The 19,431-nt window shown below is 40.7% G+C and overlaps 1 protein-coding gene and 1 non-coding gene across 2 annotated transcripts; both read right to left on the bottom strand.

The window, feature by feature from the left end:
- Positions 1–3,560: 3,560 nt before the first annotated feature.
- LOC137952405 (small nucleolar RNA R71) lies at positions 3,561–3,667 on the bottom strand. Its single transcript, XR_011112239.1, has one exon. It is a non-coding gene; the product is annotated as a small nucleolar RNA R71 (small nucleolar RNA).
- Positions 3,668–18,565: 14,898 nt separating this feature from the next.
- LOC137951626 (16.0 kDa heat shock protein, peroxisomal-like) lies at positions 18,566–19,293 on the bottom strand. The gene is made up of 2 exons (XM_068798420.1): positions 19,103–19,293; positions 18,566–19,007 (listed from the first exon to the last, which is right to left on the bottom strand). The coding sequence occupies exons 1-2, from the start codon at positions 19,224–19,226 to the stop codon at positions 18,730–18,732; spliced, it is 402 nt and encodes a 133-aa protein (XP_068654521.1). The 5' UTR covers positions 19,227–19,293; the 3' UTR covers positions 18,566–18,729.
- Between the last annotated feature and the right edge of the window lie 138 nt (positions 19,294–19,431).

Below are 19,431 nucleotides of genomic sequence, written 5' to 3'. Positions count from 1 at the left end.
TCCACTGTTAGAAAGTAAAATCATAAATACCTCTTCTAAACTAGAATTGATCACAAAGGATATAGATGATGCAAAATTAGAGAGTGAGGTTTCAGACTCTGCTGATATTAGAGAATTGATCACGGCTGATACGAGTTCGGAAACCAAAAATATAATTGACTCCCTTGAGTGTGTGGAGACATTTGTTGATGTAAACAAGAGTGCTTCTATTATAGGTGAGCCCCAAATTGGCAATGCAATGCAAAAAAATTTATCCAAAGTGGGGAATTGACTTCTTTGGATGCGACAATATTTGAATGTGAAACTTCAGATGCTTCTATTATGGAGGCATTGCAAACAAATACTGGAAAAGTTTTGTAGAAGAAGAAAGATTAGCTTCTTCTATTAGAAGTGACTCAATTAAGATTGAAGAAATAAGGTCCAGTTCTGTTGAAGATGTCAAACCTGAAAATGACTTTGGTAAAAGTGGGCAAAACATTGCAACTTCTCTTCAAAAAGATGTCAAAATAGAAGGTGAAGTTAGTCTTCATTTTTGTGAAAACAAAAGCAATTTGTTTGTAAATCTTGTTGATAGCTTGGAATCAGAGGTTGAATTTGGCAATCTTTGTGTTGAGTTAGAAAGCAAGGATGAAGTTGAAAATGGTGACAACTTGCCGGTTTGTTCTATTAATGAGGTGAAATCAGGGGTTGAAGTCACTAACAGATATATTGAAAATGTAGAAAGAGTGTCCATGCAAGCTTTAGGTGAAACTGAGTTATTTTTTATGGAAAGAAATCAGTGCTTGCCTGCTGTCCTTGTTGATGGTTTTGGTTCAAAGGCCAAATTTCAAAAAGACAGTGTGGAAAGCAGTGAGTATAAGCCTCTTGCACTTGTTGACGATGTGAAGGTGGAATCTGGCAATACTGCTACCAGTGTGATTGAAAATGAAGATAGCTTGACCAACAGAAATGGCGATGAAAAACTTATTTCTGAAGATGTTGGAGGGCTTCAAGAGGTCCACCTAGATCCTCAAGAGGATGTTGCTGCTTTGGATGCATAGAAGGCTGCGATGTAAGCCATAAAAAGAGGACTTAGTTACATCATTAGAGTCCCAAGATTTGTTAATGATGAACTTAGGGCAAAGATCAACCGGGCAAAGTTAGAAGTCAACCAAAATACCCAGGAGAGGGGCTCCATTAGAGTAGCTTTACAGAAGAAAAAGGCAATTTGTGCCAAGTACTAGGACAATGTTCTAGTTGCTAGATCAGAAGAAAGAGCTACACGGAATGTTGTCAATGCGAAATTTCGGGAAATGGATTATGTCCACTTGATTATTAATAGGATGAAGAATGCAACTTCCATTGATGAGATTGATGAAAGGATACATGGCATGGAGCATAAGATACAACATGAGACCATACATTTGAAAGAAGAGAAACAACTCATTCGTGAGATCAAACAACTGAAACAGGGCAAAGAGCAGCTTTGTGCAAGTATGGGCACACAAACTGAAGTTCAAGAGGCATTTGACCAACGGGACAACATTGAAGAACGCATTAAGGCTTAAAGACAAGAATTGGATTCTCTTAAGAGTGAGTTTTTTATGGGCTGAATGATAGATGCCATATTCTGACATGAGTACTAGGTTAATTATAATAGAATAACCTTTATAATTGTGTTATAGGTGGTTATTTATCGATTTTCAAATGAAATGAGCATTTATTGAATTTGGCATTAATCACTGTCGATATTGCATATTTTTCTCTCCTGAATTATATTTCATTGTTTTTAAGGTTTATTTCTTCCTGAAATGCTTTTTATAGATTCAATTATGGAATTTCAGGAGAATTTTGGTGGAGAAGGAGATATTTACCAAAATGCCCTTAGTGAAATGGAGGTATTTTTTAGGGCAAATCGTATTAAAAGAAAAGGGAAAATCGTATTAAAGGAGAGCATCAGAGAAGAGAGGGGGGGCGTCGACCAAAACAGAGCACCGGAAACAGGGGAAGACCCGAGAGGAGTTTGCCACCGTTGTTCGCCGCACCACCGTCGTTCGTCGCGCCACTGTCGTCCACCGCCGTCCGGCAACCGAGAACAGACCCGAGGAGAGCTCGAGAGAGTCTCCATTGCGGTGATCCGAGAGGGCTTCTTCGGTGCCAATTACGCATTCCGACCATCCTCCGGCGTCGATTACGTATTTCCGACCATTCCCGGAGCTATTCTGACTCCAACCGAGACTCGAGAGAGCCGGTTAGAGGACTTCAGCTCTGTTTCGTTCTTCGCCGGACGTCACCTCCGTCCGTCGGCTTCTATCCTTCGTCACCGGCGTCGTCCCTACCTCCGGCCACTCACTCTTGCTACCCGAAGCCATCAATTTTGAGAAATTGCAGCACCCGTGAGAACGAGTCCACTGCCCGAGCGAGAGGAATGAGAAGGGGAGTAATTCGTCATTTTGGAATTTAATTTTTCTATAGTTTGAACTTAGGTCTTGAATGTTTATTAAATGTGATTTGATAATTAATGATTATTGAATGTTTGTTTTCCGGATATTTGATTAAATTAACTAGTTAGGGTAGGATTATAATTTAGGTTGGATTTTACGTGGCGCTCGAGAGAGGCACGAATGACGTTTCCTGTTGTGCAAGTAGTTAACCAGATGATTGCTTGATAATTTAGGATATAATTAGTGTTTAGTTCAGATTAATTCATCATATTTGGTTAGACTAGTTGACTGAAGAATACACAAAATTCAGTCCTCCTTGTGGATATGACCCTCGCTTCCCGCTAAATTACATGAACGATTCTTATGCTTGCGAGGTATAAAAGCCGATGTAACTAAATTTTACATCAAGTTTTTGGCGTCGTTGCCGGGGAGGCACGTATTAAGTGTATTTCTTTGTTCTCCATGGTCTTAGGTTAGATTTATTTTTATTTTATTTTATTTTTTGTTGCTTTCATAATTTTAGCTTGGTGATTTTGTATGGAATTATTTTTATTTCTTCTAGTTAGTTCATATTTTTAGTAGTGAGTTTGTTAGCATAATTTGATAGTTCGTTTTGTTTCTTTTTGTGTTTTTATGCACGGGCGCCGCTCCCTAGGTGAACCATTAGCTCCATTTGTTGAAGAGGTAGAACATATTTGTAGGAAAACACCCGAAGTCAAGTTAGGAGCTACCATGGCCAATCAGGGTGAACCATTACAGTTACCTGCAGCAGGTGACCGTAGAACCCTGAGGGATTATTCTATCCCATCCCATTTCACATCACCTTCTTGCATTATATTGCCACCCACTACTGCCGCCAGTTATGAGTTGAAACCGGGTGTGATCCAACTCCTCCCTACATTCTATGGGTTGGAGAAGGAGGACCCTTATTACCACATCAAGGAATTCTTAGATATTTGTGCAACTTTCAAATTCCAGAATTTCTCAGATGACTCTATTCGGTTAAGACTTTTTCCATTTTCACTTAAGGATAAGGCCAAGTCTTGGCTTAATTCCTTAGAGGTGGGCAGCATTACTTCATGGGACACATTAGTCACAAAAATTTTGTCCAAGTACTTTCCCATTCAGAGAACTACAGCCCTCAGAAGAGAAATCTCCAACTTTATGCAGCAGGAGGGTGAACACTTTTATGAGGCTTGGGAGAAATGGAAAGATTTGATCCATAGGTGTCCGCATCATGGGTTTGAGAAATGGCATTTAGTGCAATACTTTTATCAAGGTCTTACACCCAGGTTAGATCCATGGTAGATGCAACGAGTGGTGGGAGTTTGATGGGTAAGAGTGCTAGTGAGGCGTGGGACTTCTTTGAAACGTTGAGTGATCAATCTCAGCAATGGGGTTCATCATTTAATGTTGATAGGAGATCCCCACGAAGCCAAAAGAGGGGGTCTCTACGAGGTTAGTGAAACACCCATGCTCATGGCCAAGATTGAGGGTACCTAAGACCATGGAGAACAAAGAAATACACTTAATACGTGCCTCCCCGGCAACGGCGCCAAAAACTTGATGTAGAATTTTAGTTACATCGACTTTTATACCTCGCAAGTGTACGAATCATTCATGTAATCTAGCAGTAAGCGAGGGTCATATCCACAGGGAGGATTGAATTTTGTGTATTCTTCAATCAACTAGCCTAACCAAATATGATGAATTAATATGAACTAAACACTAATTATATCCTAAATTATCAAGCAATAATTTAATTAACTACTTGCACAACAGGAAACGTCAACTCTGGATTTTATCGTGATTCGTGCCTCTCTCGAGCGCCACGTAACCACGAATCCGAATTCTCAATCCTTGCGTCTAGCCCCTCTCGGGCGCCTAGAGTTAATGACAAAGATCGGATTACAATAGAATGCAGAGAATTAATTTCTTATTGTGATGATGCTAAAATTATCAACTCTGGATTTTACCGTGATTCGTGCCTCTCTCGAGCGCCACGTAACCACGAATCCGGATTGTCAATCCTTGCGTCTAGCCCCTCTCGGGCGCCTAGAGTTAATGACAAAGAGCAGATTACAATAGAATGCAAAGAATCAATTTCCTATTGTGATGATGCTAAAATTATCAACTCTGGATTTTACCGTGATTTGTGCCTCTCTCGAGCGCCACGTAACCACGAATCCGAATTCTCAATCCTTGCGTCTAGCCCCTCTTGGGTGCCTAGAGTTAAAGACAAAAATCGGATTAAAATACCAAAATCCAACCTCAATTATAATCTTACCCTAATTAGCTAATTTAATCAAATATCAAGAAAACAAATCTTAAATAAACCTTAATTATCAAATCAGATTCAATTAACATTCAAAACCTAAGTTCAAACCATATAAAAACTAAATTCAATAATGACGAATTACTCCCCTTCTTCCTCCTCTCGCTCGGGCAGCAACTCGTTCTCACGCGTGCTGCAATTTCCCGAAATCAATGGCTTCGGGTTGGCAAGAGTGAGTGGCCGGAGGTAAAGACGACGTCGGCTAGAAGCCGACGGACGGAGGTAACGTCCGACGAAGAGCGAAACAGAGCTGACGTTCTCTAACCGGCTCTCTCGAGTCTCGATTGGAGTCGGAATGGCTCCGGGACTGGTCGGAATATATGATAGACGCCGGAGGATGGTCGAAAAGCGGGATTGGCACCGGATAAGCCCTCTCGGATCACTTCTCGGCCTGGCGAGCGACGACTGTCGAACTCACCTCGACGGAGACTCTCTCGAGCTCTCCTCAGGTTTGTTCTCGGTTGCTAGACGGCGGTGGACGACGGTGGTGCGGCGGAAGGTATTGGCCCGGCAAACGACGGTGGGGAACTCCTCTCGGGTCCTCCCCTGTTTCCGGTCAAAGTCCTCTGTTTTCTCTTCACGCTTCCCCCTCTCGGGTTTTCCCTCCCGGGTCTCTCCTCTTGGACCCCCTTTCGACCTCATCTTTCGACGCCCCCCTTTTGCTTTAAATACCATCTTATTTATTTTAAAACGATTTGACCTAAAAATCATCTCCATTTCACTAAGGGCATTTTGGTAAATATCTTCTTCTCCACCATAATTCTCCTGAAATTCCATAAAAAGCATTTCAGGAAGAAATAAACCTTAAAAACAATAAAATATAATTCAGGAGAGAAAAATATGCAATATCGACAGTGATTAATGCCAAATTCAATAAATGCTCATTTCATTTGAAAACCGATAAATAACCACCTATAACACAATTATAAAGGTTATTCTATTATAATTAACTTAGTTCTCATGTCAGAATATAGCATCTATCAGTTGACTAGAAAAATTTATGCCCTTATGGTGTCCAAGAGTTCACCTGCTCCTAATCCATCTACTGTCTGTGCCATATGCTTTGATTCATCTCATCCCACACAAATGTGTCCATGTAGTTCATCCTACCCGAAGCTCATTGAGGACTTGAATGCAGTCCAGAATTTTCATAGACCCAACCGGAACGATCCTTTTTCGGAAACATATAATCCGGGTTGGGCTAGGCACCCAAATTTCTCATGGTCCAAGGGCCCACAGGTTGGGGGTCCTCCAGGGTTTACTCAACCCCAAGCTCCGCGCCCACACTTCACTCAACAGCCATTGATTCCACAAAAACCTTCACTTGAGGATACACTTCAATTATTCATGCAGAATACACAGTCCTCCATTGCTAAACTTGAAATGCAAGTGAGTCAGTTGGCCAGCCACATGAGTGAACAAGCACAAAATAGATTCCCGAGTCAAACCATTCCTAACCCCAAAAGCACACATGAGAGTGGGTTGAGTTCCAAACCCCACCATGAGTAAGACAAAGCCATAACCACCCTTAGGAGTGGTCGTGAGTTGAACAATGGGGTAGGGACCACTAAGTCTAAGGAGTCAAAGGATGACCATGGGGGATACATCATTGAGTGAAGAACCTCCAAGTTCTCCACCAACAGCCAAGCAGATCCCTAACCAAGTCGCACTAGCTCGTTATCCGCAGAGGTTATCGGGCCCATCTAGGAAAGGAGATAGCATGCATGAAACGTTGGAACTGTTTAGTAAGGTTCACAATAACATTCCACTTCTTGATGCTATTAGGCAAGTCCCTGCCTATGCCCGATTTTTGAAAAACCTTTGTACACGGAAGAGAAAACAACATGTTAACGAAAAGGTCTTTCTTACTGAGAATGTAAGCTCAGTTCTGAAGCACAACACTCCTCCTAAAGTTAAAGATCCTGGATGTCCCACAATTTCATGGGTTATTGGTGAACATACCATCCAGAGAGCTCTTCTTGACTTAGGGGCAAGTGTGAATTTGCTTCCTTTCTTTGTGTACCAGAAATTAGGCTTGGGGGAATTGAAGCCTACTCCCATCACACTTCAACTAGCTGATCGTTCTGTCAAGATACCACGAGGAATAGTTGAAGATGTTTTGATAAAAGTGGACAAATTTATGTTCCCGGTTGATTTCATTGTTCTTGATACAGAACCAGTAGTCAATGTGACCAACCAAATTCCTGTCATCCTAGGACGTCCCTTCTTAGCCACATCTAATGCTATCATTCATTGTAAAAGTGGTGAGTTGGAGTTATCTTTTGGAAATTTTAAGGTCTCATTGAATGTATTTAATGTCGGGCACCACCCACTTGAGTCTGATGATCTTAGTCTTGCATTTAAGATAGAGACTGTTATGCTTGATGACGAATCCACTCTTAAATCTTTTGAGTCTTGCATAACATCTTTAGACATGGACTATTTTTATGAGGAAACATATTTCCGAGAGGTTGATTCTTTACTCAGTTTTGTACCTCTGTTGGAGGAAGCTTATGAGGTTATCACAACTGATCATCCACAGGATCTTCATCTTGACTTGGACAAACCTCTTGAAACTTCCAAGCTAGATCTTAAGCCACTTCCTCCCACGTTGAAGTATGCATTTTTGGGGCCCATGAACTCATTACCAGTCATTATTTCCTCTGATTTGAGTACTGAGCAGGATGAACAATTGACTGAAGTTTTACAAGCACACAGAGAGGCAGGGTGGACTCTTGATGCCTTAAAAGGGATTAGCCCCTCCATATGCATGCATCGTATTCATTTGGAGGAGGGGACTAAATCCTCAAGTGAGATGCAATGTAGGTTAAATCCCCATATGCTGGAGGTTGTGAGAGAAGAAGTCATCAGGTTTCTTGTGATAGGAATCATTTACCCTATTTTCGATAACACCTGGGTGAGTTCAATTCAAGTTGTCCCTAAGAAAGGAGGGATAACGATAACGAAAAATGAGAGTGGTGAATTGATTCCCACAAGAACTACCACCAAGTGGCGTGTCTGCATTGACTATAGAAAACTTAATTCCGCTACTAGGAAGGATCACTTCCCACTACCTTTCATTGATCAGGTACTAGAGCGATTGGCCGGCCACAATTTTTATTGCTTCTTAGATGGATACTCCGGCTACAATCAAATTCCCATTGCTCCAGAAGACCAGGAAAAGACCACATTCACGTGTCCGTTTGGCACGTATGCTTACAGACGCATGCCTTTTGGTTTATGCAATGCACCCGCCACTTTCCAACGGTGCATGATGAGTATCTTTTCTGACATGATTGGTGACTTTTTAGAGGTCTTTATGGATGACTTTTCTGTGTTTGACTCTAGTTTTGATACATGTCTGCACAATCTTTCACTCGTATTGTCCCGTTGCATCAAGTCCAATTTAGTCTTGAATTGGGAGAAATGCCACTTCATGGTAAAAGAAGGAATTGTTTTAGGACATGTAGTGTCTGAGCGGGGTGTAGAAGTGGACAAAGCCAAGGTTGACCTAATTGCCAATCTGCTACCACCTACTTCTATGAAGGGGGTGCGTTCTTTCCTTGGCCATGTTGGGTTCTATAGGCGTTTCAATAAGGACTTTAGCAAAATTTCTCGTCCTTTGACGAATTTGCTTGCTCAAGATGTTGCTTTTGACTTTGATGATGCTTGTATTCATGCTTTTGAGACACTGAAGAAATGTTTGTCCACTGCACCCATTGTCCATTCTCCTACTTGGTCTTTGCCTTTTGAGTTGATGTGTGATGCCTCTAACTATGCATTGGGGACTATTTTGGGGCAAAAGATGGATAAAATGCCCTGTGTCATTCAGTATGCTAGCCGCACTCTTCATGATGCTCAATTGAATTATACTACCACTGAGAAGCAGTTGCTAGCTGTTGTGTTTGCCTTGAACAAATTCAGATCATATCTGTTAGGGTCAAAGGTTATAGTGTTCACTGATCATTCTGCTTTGAAGTACTTATTATCCATCAAGGACACTAAACCTCGCTTGATTAGATGGATCTTGCAATTGTAAGAATTTGACCTTGAGATTCGAGATAAGAAGGGTTGTGAGAATGTTGTTGTTGATCATCTATTTAGGATCTGTGTAGCACCTCAGGAAGGATTCCTTCCTTTAAATGATTCCTTCCTTGATGAACAACTTCTCCAAGTATCCCAATTGCCTTGGTTTGCTGACATAGTCAACTATCTTGTAACTCATAAGATTCCTGATTATTGGAGTAAACAAGATCGATTGAAATTCTTTTCCCAAGTCAAAAAAAAATTTTTGGGATGACCCTTATTTGTTCAAGGTGTGTTCTGACCAAGTCATGAGGCGTTGTGTACATGAGCAAGACTTTGCCAACGTTCTTGAATTTTGTTATTCCCACGCATGTGGTGGACATTTTGGTGCTAGAAAGACCGCGGCTACAGTCTTGCAATGTGGTTTCTATTGGCCTTCATTATTTAGAGATGCCCATGAGTTTTGTCGTGTGTGTGATAAATGCTAACGAACTGGTTGTTTGTCTAGGAAGAACATGATGCCTCTTAACCCCATTCTTATTGTTGAATTGTTTGATGTGTGGGGTATTGACTTCATGGGTCCTTTTCATGTCTCGTTCAGCTATCAATACGTCCTTGTTGCTGTTGAATATGTCTCTAAATAGATTGAAGCTATTGCATGTAAGACAAATGCTCACAAAGTGGTGGTAAAGTTTTTAAAAGAAAACGTCTTTAATCGGTTTGGTACCCCGAGAGCGATCATCAGTGATGGGGGATCTCATTTTTGTAACAGAGCATTTGAGACCTTATTGAAGAAATATTTCATCACTCATCGGGTGTCCACTCCGTACCACCCGCAAACTTGTGGTCAAGTGGAAATCTCTAATAGGGAGATCAAATGGATTTTGGAGAAGTCGGTTCGCTTTGATAGGAAAGATTGGTCCACTCGATTGGACGATGCTTTATGGGCCTATCGAACCGCTTATAAGACTCCTATTGGGATGTCTCCATTTCGCCTAGTGTTCGGCAAAGCATGTCATCTACCTGTTGAGCTTGAGCATAGAGCTTATTGGGCCATTAAGGCTTTGAATTTTGATTTAACACAAGCGAGTGAGGAGAGAAAATTGCAATTGAATGAGTTGGAGGAGATACGTCATGATGCTTATGAGAATGCCAAACTGTATAAGGAGCGAACAAAGCTTTTACATGATAAATCTATTTTTCGCAAGTCTTTTACTATTGGGCAGAATGTTTTACTTTATAACTCACGATTGCATTTGTTTCCAGGGAAGCTAAGATCCAGGTGGTCCAGTCCATTTGAAGTTACACAGGTGTTTCCTCATGGCACTATTGAGATCCGCAATCACAGAGACGGGTCGGTCTTCAAAGTTAATGGTCAGAGGCTCAAACCGTATCTTGAGAATGTCCCCACACCGGAGGAGGTGATGGTGATTTTCTTGGAGGAACCTGTCATTTCATCTTGAATGCGTCAGAGTCTTGCTTACGACTATAAACTTAGGACATTGTGGGCAATCCCCACGTTTCTATCCCTTTGTACATTACAGTTTTATTTTTATTTTTTTGGTTTACTCATTCTTATTTGGGATAACCTTTGGTGTACTCTGGTCTTGATTGATTGGAGGTCCCCCAGCGATGCCAGCCCCATCATGGACTCGGGGTACTCTCTTGCCGGCTGAGAGCATAAATGATTCCGGTAGTCGATGACCAACTTTTGGTCCCTAGTTTGAGAGGTCTGTACTCAAACAACCGTTCTGGGATTGACCAGTTCGATCTTGAAGTATTGAATGAAAACCTTATGGTGAGTAACTTAAGGACTTGTGTTTAGCGCGTGATTCCTGCTGCCTTCAGTGGCCAGTCACACGGAGATTTCTTCAAAGTGTGATGTGGGATAGCGGTTTCATCTATGGATGATTACCTACGGGTACGGCTGATACGAGTAAACCTTCTTCGAGGGAGACTATGTATCATTCATGGGGGTCTTTATTGACTTTTCGGTATTATTGTTGATGACCAAACACATATGGTCCCACCTATGGATTTAGGAGCCCTGAGGGAGCTTAACCCTCACCCTGCTGGAGTATAACTAGGTAAGCTGCTATTCCTTTTTGTAGTCGTTCTGGTGTTTTAACTTTTCCCCATTGAGGACAATGTCAGGTTTAGGTTTGGGGGGGGGGGGGGGGGGGGTAAGAACTACTCTTTTATGTCTTAGCAATAATTTTCTTTTGATTTCTGTTCGTGGTTTTCAAATTACTCCTCTTAGTATGTGGTTAATATTAGTAGAGTTAAAATAAGTTGCTCAAATGTGTTTCAAAATTTTTCGTAAAACTGTGTAGAATATGCCTATTAGAAATCTGATATCATTTGTTGTGATCCATGAGAATTCAGTGGGATAACTTACTATTGCATTAGACTTGGAACTTAGTTGCAAAAGAGAACATGTAAATCTAGTGTTGATCTATGTTAGTCTGAATAGTCTTGTATGCCTGTTTGAACTCGTTCCTTTTTATACCTCAGTGAAATTCCTTGTTGTAATGTATGAATGCAAATGGAAATGTTCTTGCTTGCAAAAGATAGATAACTTCATAAACAGCCTGGACAAACCCATGGACATGCACCGGAACAGTCGGTTACTTAAAAATAAGTGCATGTGCAGTGAAGACAAATACAAAATGGTGGTAATACCAAAAGTATTCAGTGAAATAAAAATTACGCTGGTAATAGCAAAAGTGCACTGGTAATAGCGTAAAATGGTTTTAAATCTGAAAGCAATGAGTTTCCTTAACTTTGATGATGAATTGTAATTTGAAAGAAGTTGCAGGTCAAGATTGAAATTGGTATATTTCTTTTGTGAGATTGTCAGATAACAGGCTTACGCTACTATTTTCTCTCAAGTGTGATGTGACCAGGATTTTATTGTTATTTGTTGCCTCTTTGTTTTGTTGAAGTAATAGCTTATGGGTCACATTGGTTCAGGTGGAGTAACAATGAGTGTATTTGGATTGATAATAGGCTATTTTTTACACAGGTTTTCAAATTGCGCAAGATCTCATATGATTTTCAGATATTTTACGATACTAAGTGTTAGTCATATGCTAATGAGTAAATTTTCTTTAGTTTTTTTTTTATATTATTGATTTAGATGAATTTTGTGGGTAAATTCCATGCAAACCGTCACGAGACATAACTCGTGCACTACTGCAAAGTAGTGGTTTAATGGCTTGTTGCATGCACTAAATGCAATCGTGCTCCCTACAAAAGTGGCATTTTGTTTTCCTAGGCTTAATTTTGGTTCGATTGTTGTTTTGCTAGGGACTAGCAAAGATTTAGGTTTGGGAGTGTGATAGATGTCATATTTTGACATGAGAACTAGGTTAATTATAATAGAATAACCTTTATAATTGTGTTATAGGTGGTTATTTATCAGTTTTCAAATGAAATGAGCATTTATTGAATTTGGGATTAATCATTGTCGATATTGCATATTTTTCTCTCCTGAATTATATTTCATTGTTTTTAAGGTTTATTTCTTCCTGAAATGCTTTTTATATATTCAATTATGGAATTTCAGGAGAATTTCAGTGGAGAAGGAGATATTTACCAAAATGCCCTTAGTGAAATGGAGGTATTTTTTAGGGCAAATCGTATTAAAAGAAAAGGGAAAATCGTATTAAAGGAGAGCGTCGAGAGAAGAGAGGGGGGGCGTCGACCAAAACAGAGCACCGGAAACAGGGGAAGACCCGAGAGGAGTTTGCCACCGTCGTTCGCCATGCCACCGTCATTCGCCACGCCACCGTCATTCGCCGCGCCACCGTCGTCCACCGTCATCCGGCAACCGAGAACAGACCCGAGGAGAGCTCGAGAGAGTCTCCATCGTGGTGAGTTCGACAGTGCCAGTTTCTGTTCGCTAGACCGAGAGGTGATCCGAGAGGGCTTCTCCGATGCTAATTACGCATTTCGACCATCCTCCAACGTCGATTATTTATTTTTGACCATTCCCGGAGCTATTCCGACTCCGATCGAGACTCGAGAGAGCCAGTTAGAGGACTTCAGCTTTGTTTCGTTCTTCACCGGACGTCACCTCCGTCCATCGGCTTCTATCCTTCGTCGCCGACGTCGTCTCTACCTCCGGCCACTCACTCTTGCTACACAAAGCCATCAATTTTGAGAAATTGCAACACCCGTGAGAACGAGTCTGCTGCCCGAGCGAGAGGAAGGAGAAGGGGAGTAATTCGTCATTCTGGAATTTAATTTTTCTATAGTTTGAACTTAGGTCTTGAATGTTTATTAAATGTGATTTGATAATTAATGTTTATTGAATGTTTTTTTTCGGATATTTGATTAAATTAACTAGTTAGGGTAGGATTATAATTTAGGTTGGATTTTGGTATTTTAATCTGATTTCTGTCTTTCACTCTATGAGCCCGAGAGGGTCTAGACGCAAGGATTGAGAAATCGGATCCATTGTTACGTAGCGCTCGGGAGAGGCATGAATCACCGTAAAATCCAGAGTTGATGTTTCCTGTTGTGCAAGTAGTTAACCAGATGATTGCTTGATAATTTAGGATATAATTAGTGTTTAGTTCAGATTAACTCATCATATTTGGTTAGACTAGTTGACTGAAGAATACACAAAATTCATTCATCCCTGTGGATATGACCTTCGCTTCCCGCTAAATTACATGAACAATTCGTACGCTTACGAGGTATAAAAGCCAATGTAACTAAATTTTACATCACTGAACATACCTCTATAGTTGCTAGGAAGAAGCATTCAGATGAGTGTGAGGTTTTGAAAATTTTCCAAGTGCAATTTAAGCATGCGGATTCGCTTCACCAATAGGCTTATCCAGAATTCGAAAGTCTAAAGAAACAAATGTATGAGAAGAGTAAATACTTTCATAGATACCGCGGATGCTACTTGAGAACATGTGGAGACGTCGGCCCGGGCAAGCAGACCCTACCTTCGAGCTTGAGGACAAGCTCTTTCTTCCAAGGGGTGTAATGTTATGCACACAATAATATTATTATTTTAATAGTTTTTATTTAATTTATTTATTTTTAATTCAGTTAAAGAATTAAAAGGCCACATGGGCATTTTTGGAATATTTTATTTATAATGGTATTTTTGAAATATTTTATCTTAAACCTTGTAAGGGTGAACTCTATTTAAGGGGTAAGAGTAATGAGAAAGTCAAACATTGATTTAGAGTAAACAGGGTTTTGAGTTCTCCTCAACGAGCTCAAGGGTGTGCGTTCTCCTCAAAGAACCTAGGGTTTTCAAGCTTCCCTTTGGCTTGATTTTCGTCTTTCTCTTCTTCCTCCCTACGAATTCATGTGTCTTATCTGGGACCATAACACGATCCACGTATTGACTCAGCGTAGGGCGTTGATTAAGCTTCACAATTTAACACTAAATCACTATAAAAAATTAATATATTAATTAAATAACTAAATTAAAATTAATACAGTAGTTAAGTACAAAAATTATAGTCAATTAACAAAAACCCTAAAAATATTTTGATCAAAATTAACATAAAGTAAAAATTACCTTTGTCAATCGGCTTATGAAATTCGACTTTAGAGGGTGAGAGGAGTTGAATACGGGTTCAATTTTGAGAGAGGGGTAGTGAGAGCTTTGAATGGTAGGGTTTTGAGAGAAGGTGCGGCCAGAGGAAGAAACGAGAGGGTTTGGTTTGGAGAGAGGGTGTGGCCAGAGGAAGAAACGATAGGGTTTGGTTTTGAGAGAGTGGGCAACGAAGGGTGAACAAAGGGGAAGAGAGAAGAAGGATGAAAGATTGGGTTGAGAGGAAGAGAGGACGGCTAAGAGGAAGGCATCGAGGGTGAGGGTGAGGGCGAGCAATGGCAAATGGGGAGCAACGGCCAATGAGAGGGAAGCAGCACGACGAGAGGGTGAGAGGAAGACTTCGAAGCTCACCATTCGTCAACAGGAGGAACGTTGAGAAAGACAAGGGTTGAGAGGGAAACAAAGAGAGGAGTATCGAGAGAGACGAGGGTAGAGAGGTATTGATTTTTAGGACTCCATGATTTAGGTCATGGAGAAAAATGAGAGAGACACCATTGGGAGAAAACTATAGATTATGGACTTGATCCAAACCCTCCCCCATAAGGTATATTTATAGATATCAAAACTACCAATATTATAAGTATACCCTTCACCCTAATAAAAGTGAAGAAGAAACAGGAAATGTAAACTAATTACATCAGTGCTACCCTAATTATATCATATATTCCAACACCCCCCCCCCCCCCCCCTAAAGCTGGGAGGTAATGGCAATGATCCTAGCTTGAACCAAACAACATAAATGTAATAATAATCTCCTCCATCACGGTGTCCCAAGGATAAGTACGAAACTGGACAAAAACTCTCAAAAGGTAAAAATAGTTGATAAAACATAAGTCGAAGCCAAAATCGAAGAATTTCGAACGAATATAGTGACAATAATCACTAAGTGGGTAATGCCTGTCATTCACAAGACCGCGATAAAAGACCCACAGGTACCAATAAAAAGTCTCAATAGACTTAAAACACCCATATGAATAAAAGGGACAACCAAAGCAATGTTTTAAAAAGGGTTGGCCAATAAGGGTAAGTGAGAGTCAAATAAAGGATAGTAGGAGAAAGACAGCCAAAGGGTAACAGGTAATGGGTAAATAGAAAATACGATTCTACGGCCACCATGTGATTTATTTTTCTAAGAAATTCAAATTTTGCATAAAAAGAACCAATGCCAACAACAGTCAGCAAATAATGAACCCAAGGTAAGCAACCGAGGAGTTCTTCTTTGGAAATAATGTCTCAATCAAAAAGATACAATAGCAGCAGCGGAAATGGGCCAATGGCTAGATAACTTGCACCATATGTGTAGTTGTATAATAGCGGATAACTGGTAAATAATAGAGGCCCTTAAGAATAATAAGGACACATGAAATAGTCCATCGCGAGTCCATCAGTAAATAAGAAAGTTGCACTAAATCCGAGTAAAAATCCAAGATAATAATTCAGCCAGAGATAGAGAAACGAGTTGAATTGAGTCAAATAATAGACCAATATCGCCTAGTTGTGGGAGGAATCGGCATAGAACTCGGGATCCAAACACGTATACCAAGGTAAACAATAAGTGGCCCGTCAGGATGACCCGAACCGAGTTGGTCTGAGTTGACACGGTCTGGCTATTGCAGAAATAGTACATTCGGCGCCGGTTGGCTGGTTTGCTAACTCACTGGCTTGTCTCAAGCGACCTAGCTGATTATTTCCAGTTTCCTAACTTAGGAAATATGAATAGTATCTTCATCTTCCTCCTCTCGGCCTCGAACATAGCGACTGTTCAAATTTTTTTTTCTTTCAAATTCTAAAAAACGGAATGCAGTGATCTGGAGATAAGTATGCAAGTCCTGAATCATAAGTTCCTGGATGATAGGAGAACTTCCCGATATCATGGGCAATAGCAAAGTCGGGAAACATCTCCTTCTCCCCCATGGCGCCGAATAGCTTGGGAGATGAACTTCTTCTTCTTCCCCTCGTTGATGCTGGAAAGGACTCGTCAGAAACAATATTCTCGACAGAGTAAATAATCCAATGAACAAAAACACGGCTCGGCAGTCTCACAATAGAGTCATCTTCTCTAGTTCCAAATAGAGCGAAAAACCAGAGAGAGTTGAAACGTATTGTCGCGGCCACAGCGATGAACCAATCATAATTTTCCAAAGATAACGTGGCAAAGAAAATAATCCAACTAAGCAGAGAGCAATATCAGACTTGGTTTAGAAAAAAAAAAAATTGCCAGCGAAGCTAGTGCCAATAACAGCGCATGACTAGAAAGACGATTCTGATGGCTTTAACCTTTCCTAAATGATCACAGAGATAGGGTCGCAATGCGAAACTAGACTAGAAGTTTTTCAGTACGGGAGCGGAAATTGACTGGAAGCTTGCCTGGATCTCTCAGCGACGCAAAAAAGACGGATAACAAAATCAATATACTAGACAATCAATATAACTTCAATGACGCCATGGCAGCGGTGTACCGGGGGATGAAGATCAATGACCAACCAATATGAACAAAGACGGGAGTTAGCTGATTAATGAGAGGAGCAGACCTTACTCAGAAAAACAGAACCTTCCCGCAATAGCTTGAGAAAGTTGAGCCTAATTCAGGGCCAGAGGATAGTGGCCATGATGGAACTAGCAGCGAGACCAACCAGCGGAGTCAGGCACCAGATCCTCGAGGGAGGCTAAAACTAACAGTAAAATAAAAAATAAACAAAGTTGTAATTATGAAAAACAAACCATCAAAAAAGAAAAAATACCATAGCTACGAGTCCTGAAAATTAATGCTGTGATACCATGTTGATTTTAAGAACTCCATGATTTAGGTTATGGAGAAAAATGAGAGAGACGCCATTGGAAGAAAACAAGAGGTTAGGAACTTGATCCAAACCCTCCCCCATAAGGTATATTTATAGATATCAAAATTACCAATATTACAAGTATACCCTTCACCCTAATAAGAGTGAAGAAGAGATAGGAAATGTAAACTAATTACATCAGTCTCACCCTAATTACATCATATATTCCAACAAGAGGGAAGGAAGAAAGAGGTTTGGGGAAGAAGATTAGGGTTTAGGGCTTATGGTTAAGGTTTGGGGTATAGGGTTTTGTGCTTAGGGTTAAGGTTTGAGGTTTAAGATTTAGGGCTTGGGTTAGGGTTAATGGTTTGGGGCTTAGGGCTTAGGGTTTAAATTTATAGGCTTAGGATTAGGGTTAATGGTTTGGGGCTTAGGGCTTAGGGTTTAAATTTATAGGCTTAGAGCTTAGGGTTTGGAGTAGGCCCTAAACACAAAACAAATTGTAATTTGTATCAAAAACAGAAATCAACTTCAATAAGCTATCCATTAGAATAAAACCATCATGATTTAGGGCTTAGGATTAGGGTTAATGGTTTGGGGCTTAAGGCTTAGGGTTTAAATTTCTAGGAGCTTAGGGTTTGGGGTAGGCCCTAAACACAAAATATTTATAATTTGTATTAAAAAACAGAAATCAACTTCAATAAGCTATCCATTAGAATAAAACCATCATTTCATTAACAGAAATAAAATATAACATTAAAATCAATGCAATAATTGAATGCATTCAAAATAAACTCTTAAATCACTAAAAATTAATATAGTAATTAAATACCTAAATTAAAATCAATGCAGTACATAAATTATAGTCAATTAACAGAAACCCTGAAAAAAACTACCTTTGACAATAGGCTTCTGAAATTCGACTTTAGAGGGTGAGAGGAGTTGAACACAGGTTCGGTTTTGAGATAGGGGCGATGAGAGGACGAAATGATAAGGTGTAGAGAGAGGGGGCGACGAGAAGAAGTAATGATAGGGTTTGATTTTGAGAGAGTAGGCTGCAATAGGGTGAACAGAGGGGAACAGAGAAGAAGGATGAAAGACTGGGTTGAGAGGAAGAGAAGGTGGCTGAGAGGAAGGCATCGAGGTCGAATGCAAGGCTGAGCAATGGCCGAGCGAGAGGGAAGCAGTACGACGAGAGGACAAGAAGAAAGCTTCGAAGCTCACCGGTCGTCAACAAGATGAGTGTTGAGAGAGACAAGAGTTGAGAGGAAAACAGAGAGAGGAGCATCGAGAGAGAGCTAGTGAAAGTAAATTCAGAGGATGAATCCTCATATTTTACTTTCATTTGTTTTACGCCAGCGAGTTCACATTAACGATTTTGGGTAAGAGAGTAAATCCTTTCGCTCAGCGTGCCCAAACAGGTAGAGCACCATCCATTCTTTCATGATGATGAAAAAAGCTTGGAAATCAAAGCCTCTCTATATTATCTGATTCATATCATCCATCATCCATTAGCCCCATTACATTTCGTGATGAAATTTTAGTTATTATTACAACTTACAAGTGACACAAATCGCCATTTCAGAGCTTGCTGGAGACGGCGATGTTTCTGGATTTCGGCTTCGGGGTCGCGTCCTTCGCCACCACGATCGTGAGCACGCCGTTCTCCACTCCGGCCTTAATGTGATCAATCTTCACATTTTCCGGCAAAGCAATCTGCCGCGAGAAATCCCCTCTTCCCCTCTCGGCGAGATGCCAGATCACCTCCTTCTGATTCGACTCCTCTCTTGCTCGTCGTCCTTCGATCAACAACACGTTCCCCTCCTCCAGCTGAACCTTAATTTCATCTCTCCCCAGCCCTACATCAGCCAAAACCAAATTACCATTTTTTTCTTTCCGGTTATAGACTAGAATTAAGGTGAATGATTTCTTTTTCTCTTTTCAGGTGCCTTACCGGGGACGTCGATCTTGAAGACGTGGGACGTAGGCGTTTCGAGCCAATCCATCTCGGCCATGGACCCGTTCCATTCACGGTACAGTGGGCCGTTCAAGAAAATGCGCCTGAAAGCATCCGCCATGGTTCCTCCGAAGCTGAAGGGTGCTGAGCTGCGATGGATTTTAAGAAAGAGACGACGGAGTGGAGAGTTCCAGAGATCTTATCATTTTCAGGTAATAAATGGGATCGTGCCTTCTAGAACTGCAAATTGATAATGGGCCTGGGCTTGACAAACTGTTGATTAATTACCACCCACGTCCTATATGATCATAAATTCTCAAGATGAA

Source organism: Aristolochia californica, unplaced genomic scaffold (genome assembly GCF_029961685.1).
Source record: "Aristolochia californica isolate CCGP_79_NKW_82.1479 unplaced genomic scaffold, dmAriCali1.0.hap1 SCAF_15, whole genome shotgun sequence".
NCBI classification, from domain to species: Eukaryota; Viridiplantae; Streptophyta; class Magnoliopsida; order Piperales; family Aristolochiaceae; genus Aristolochia; species Aristolochia californica.
The sequence above is the reverse complement of the archived record's forward strand: the minus strand, read 5'-3'. Positions and strand labels throughout refer to the sequence as shown.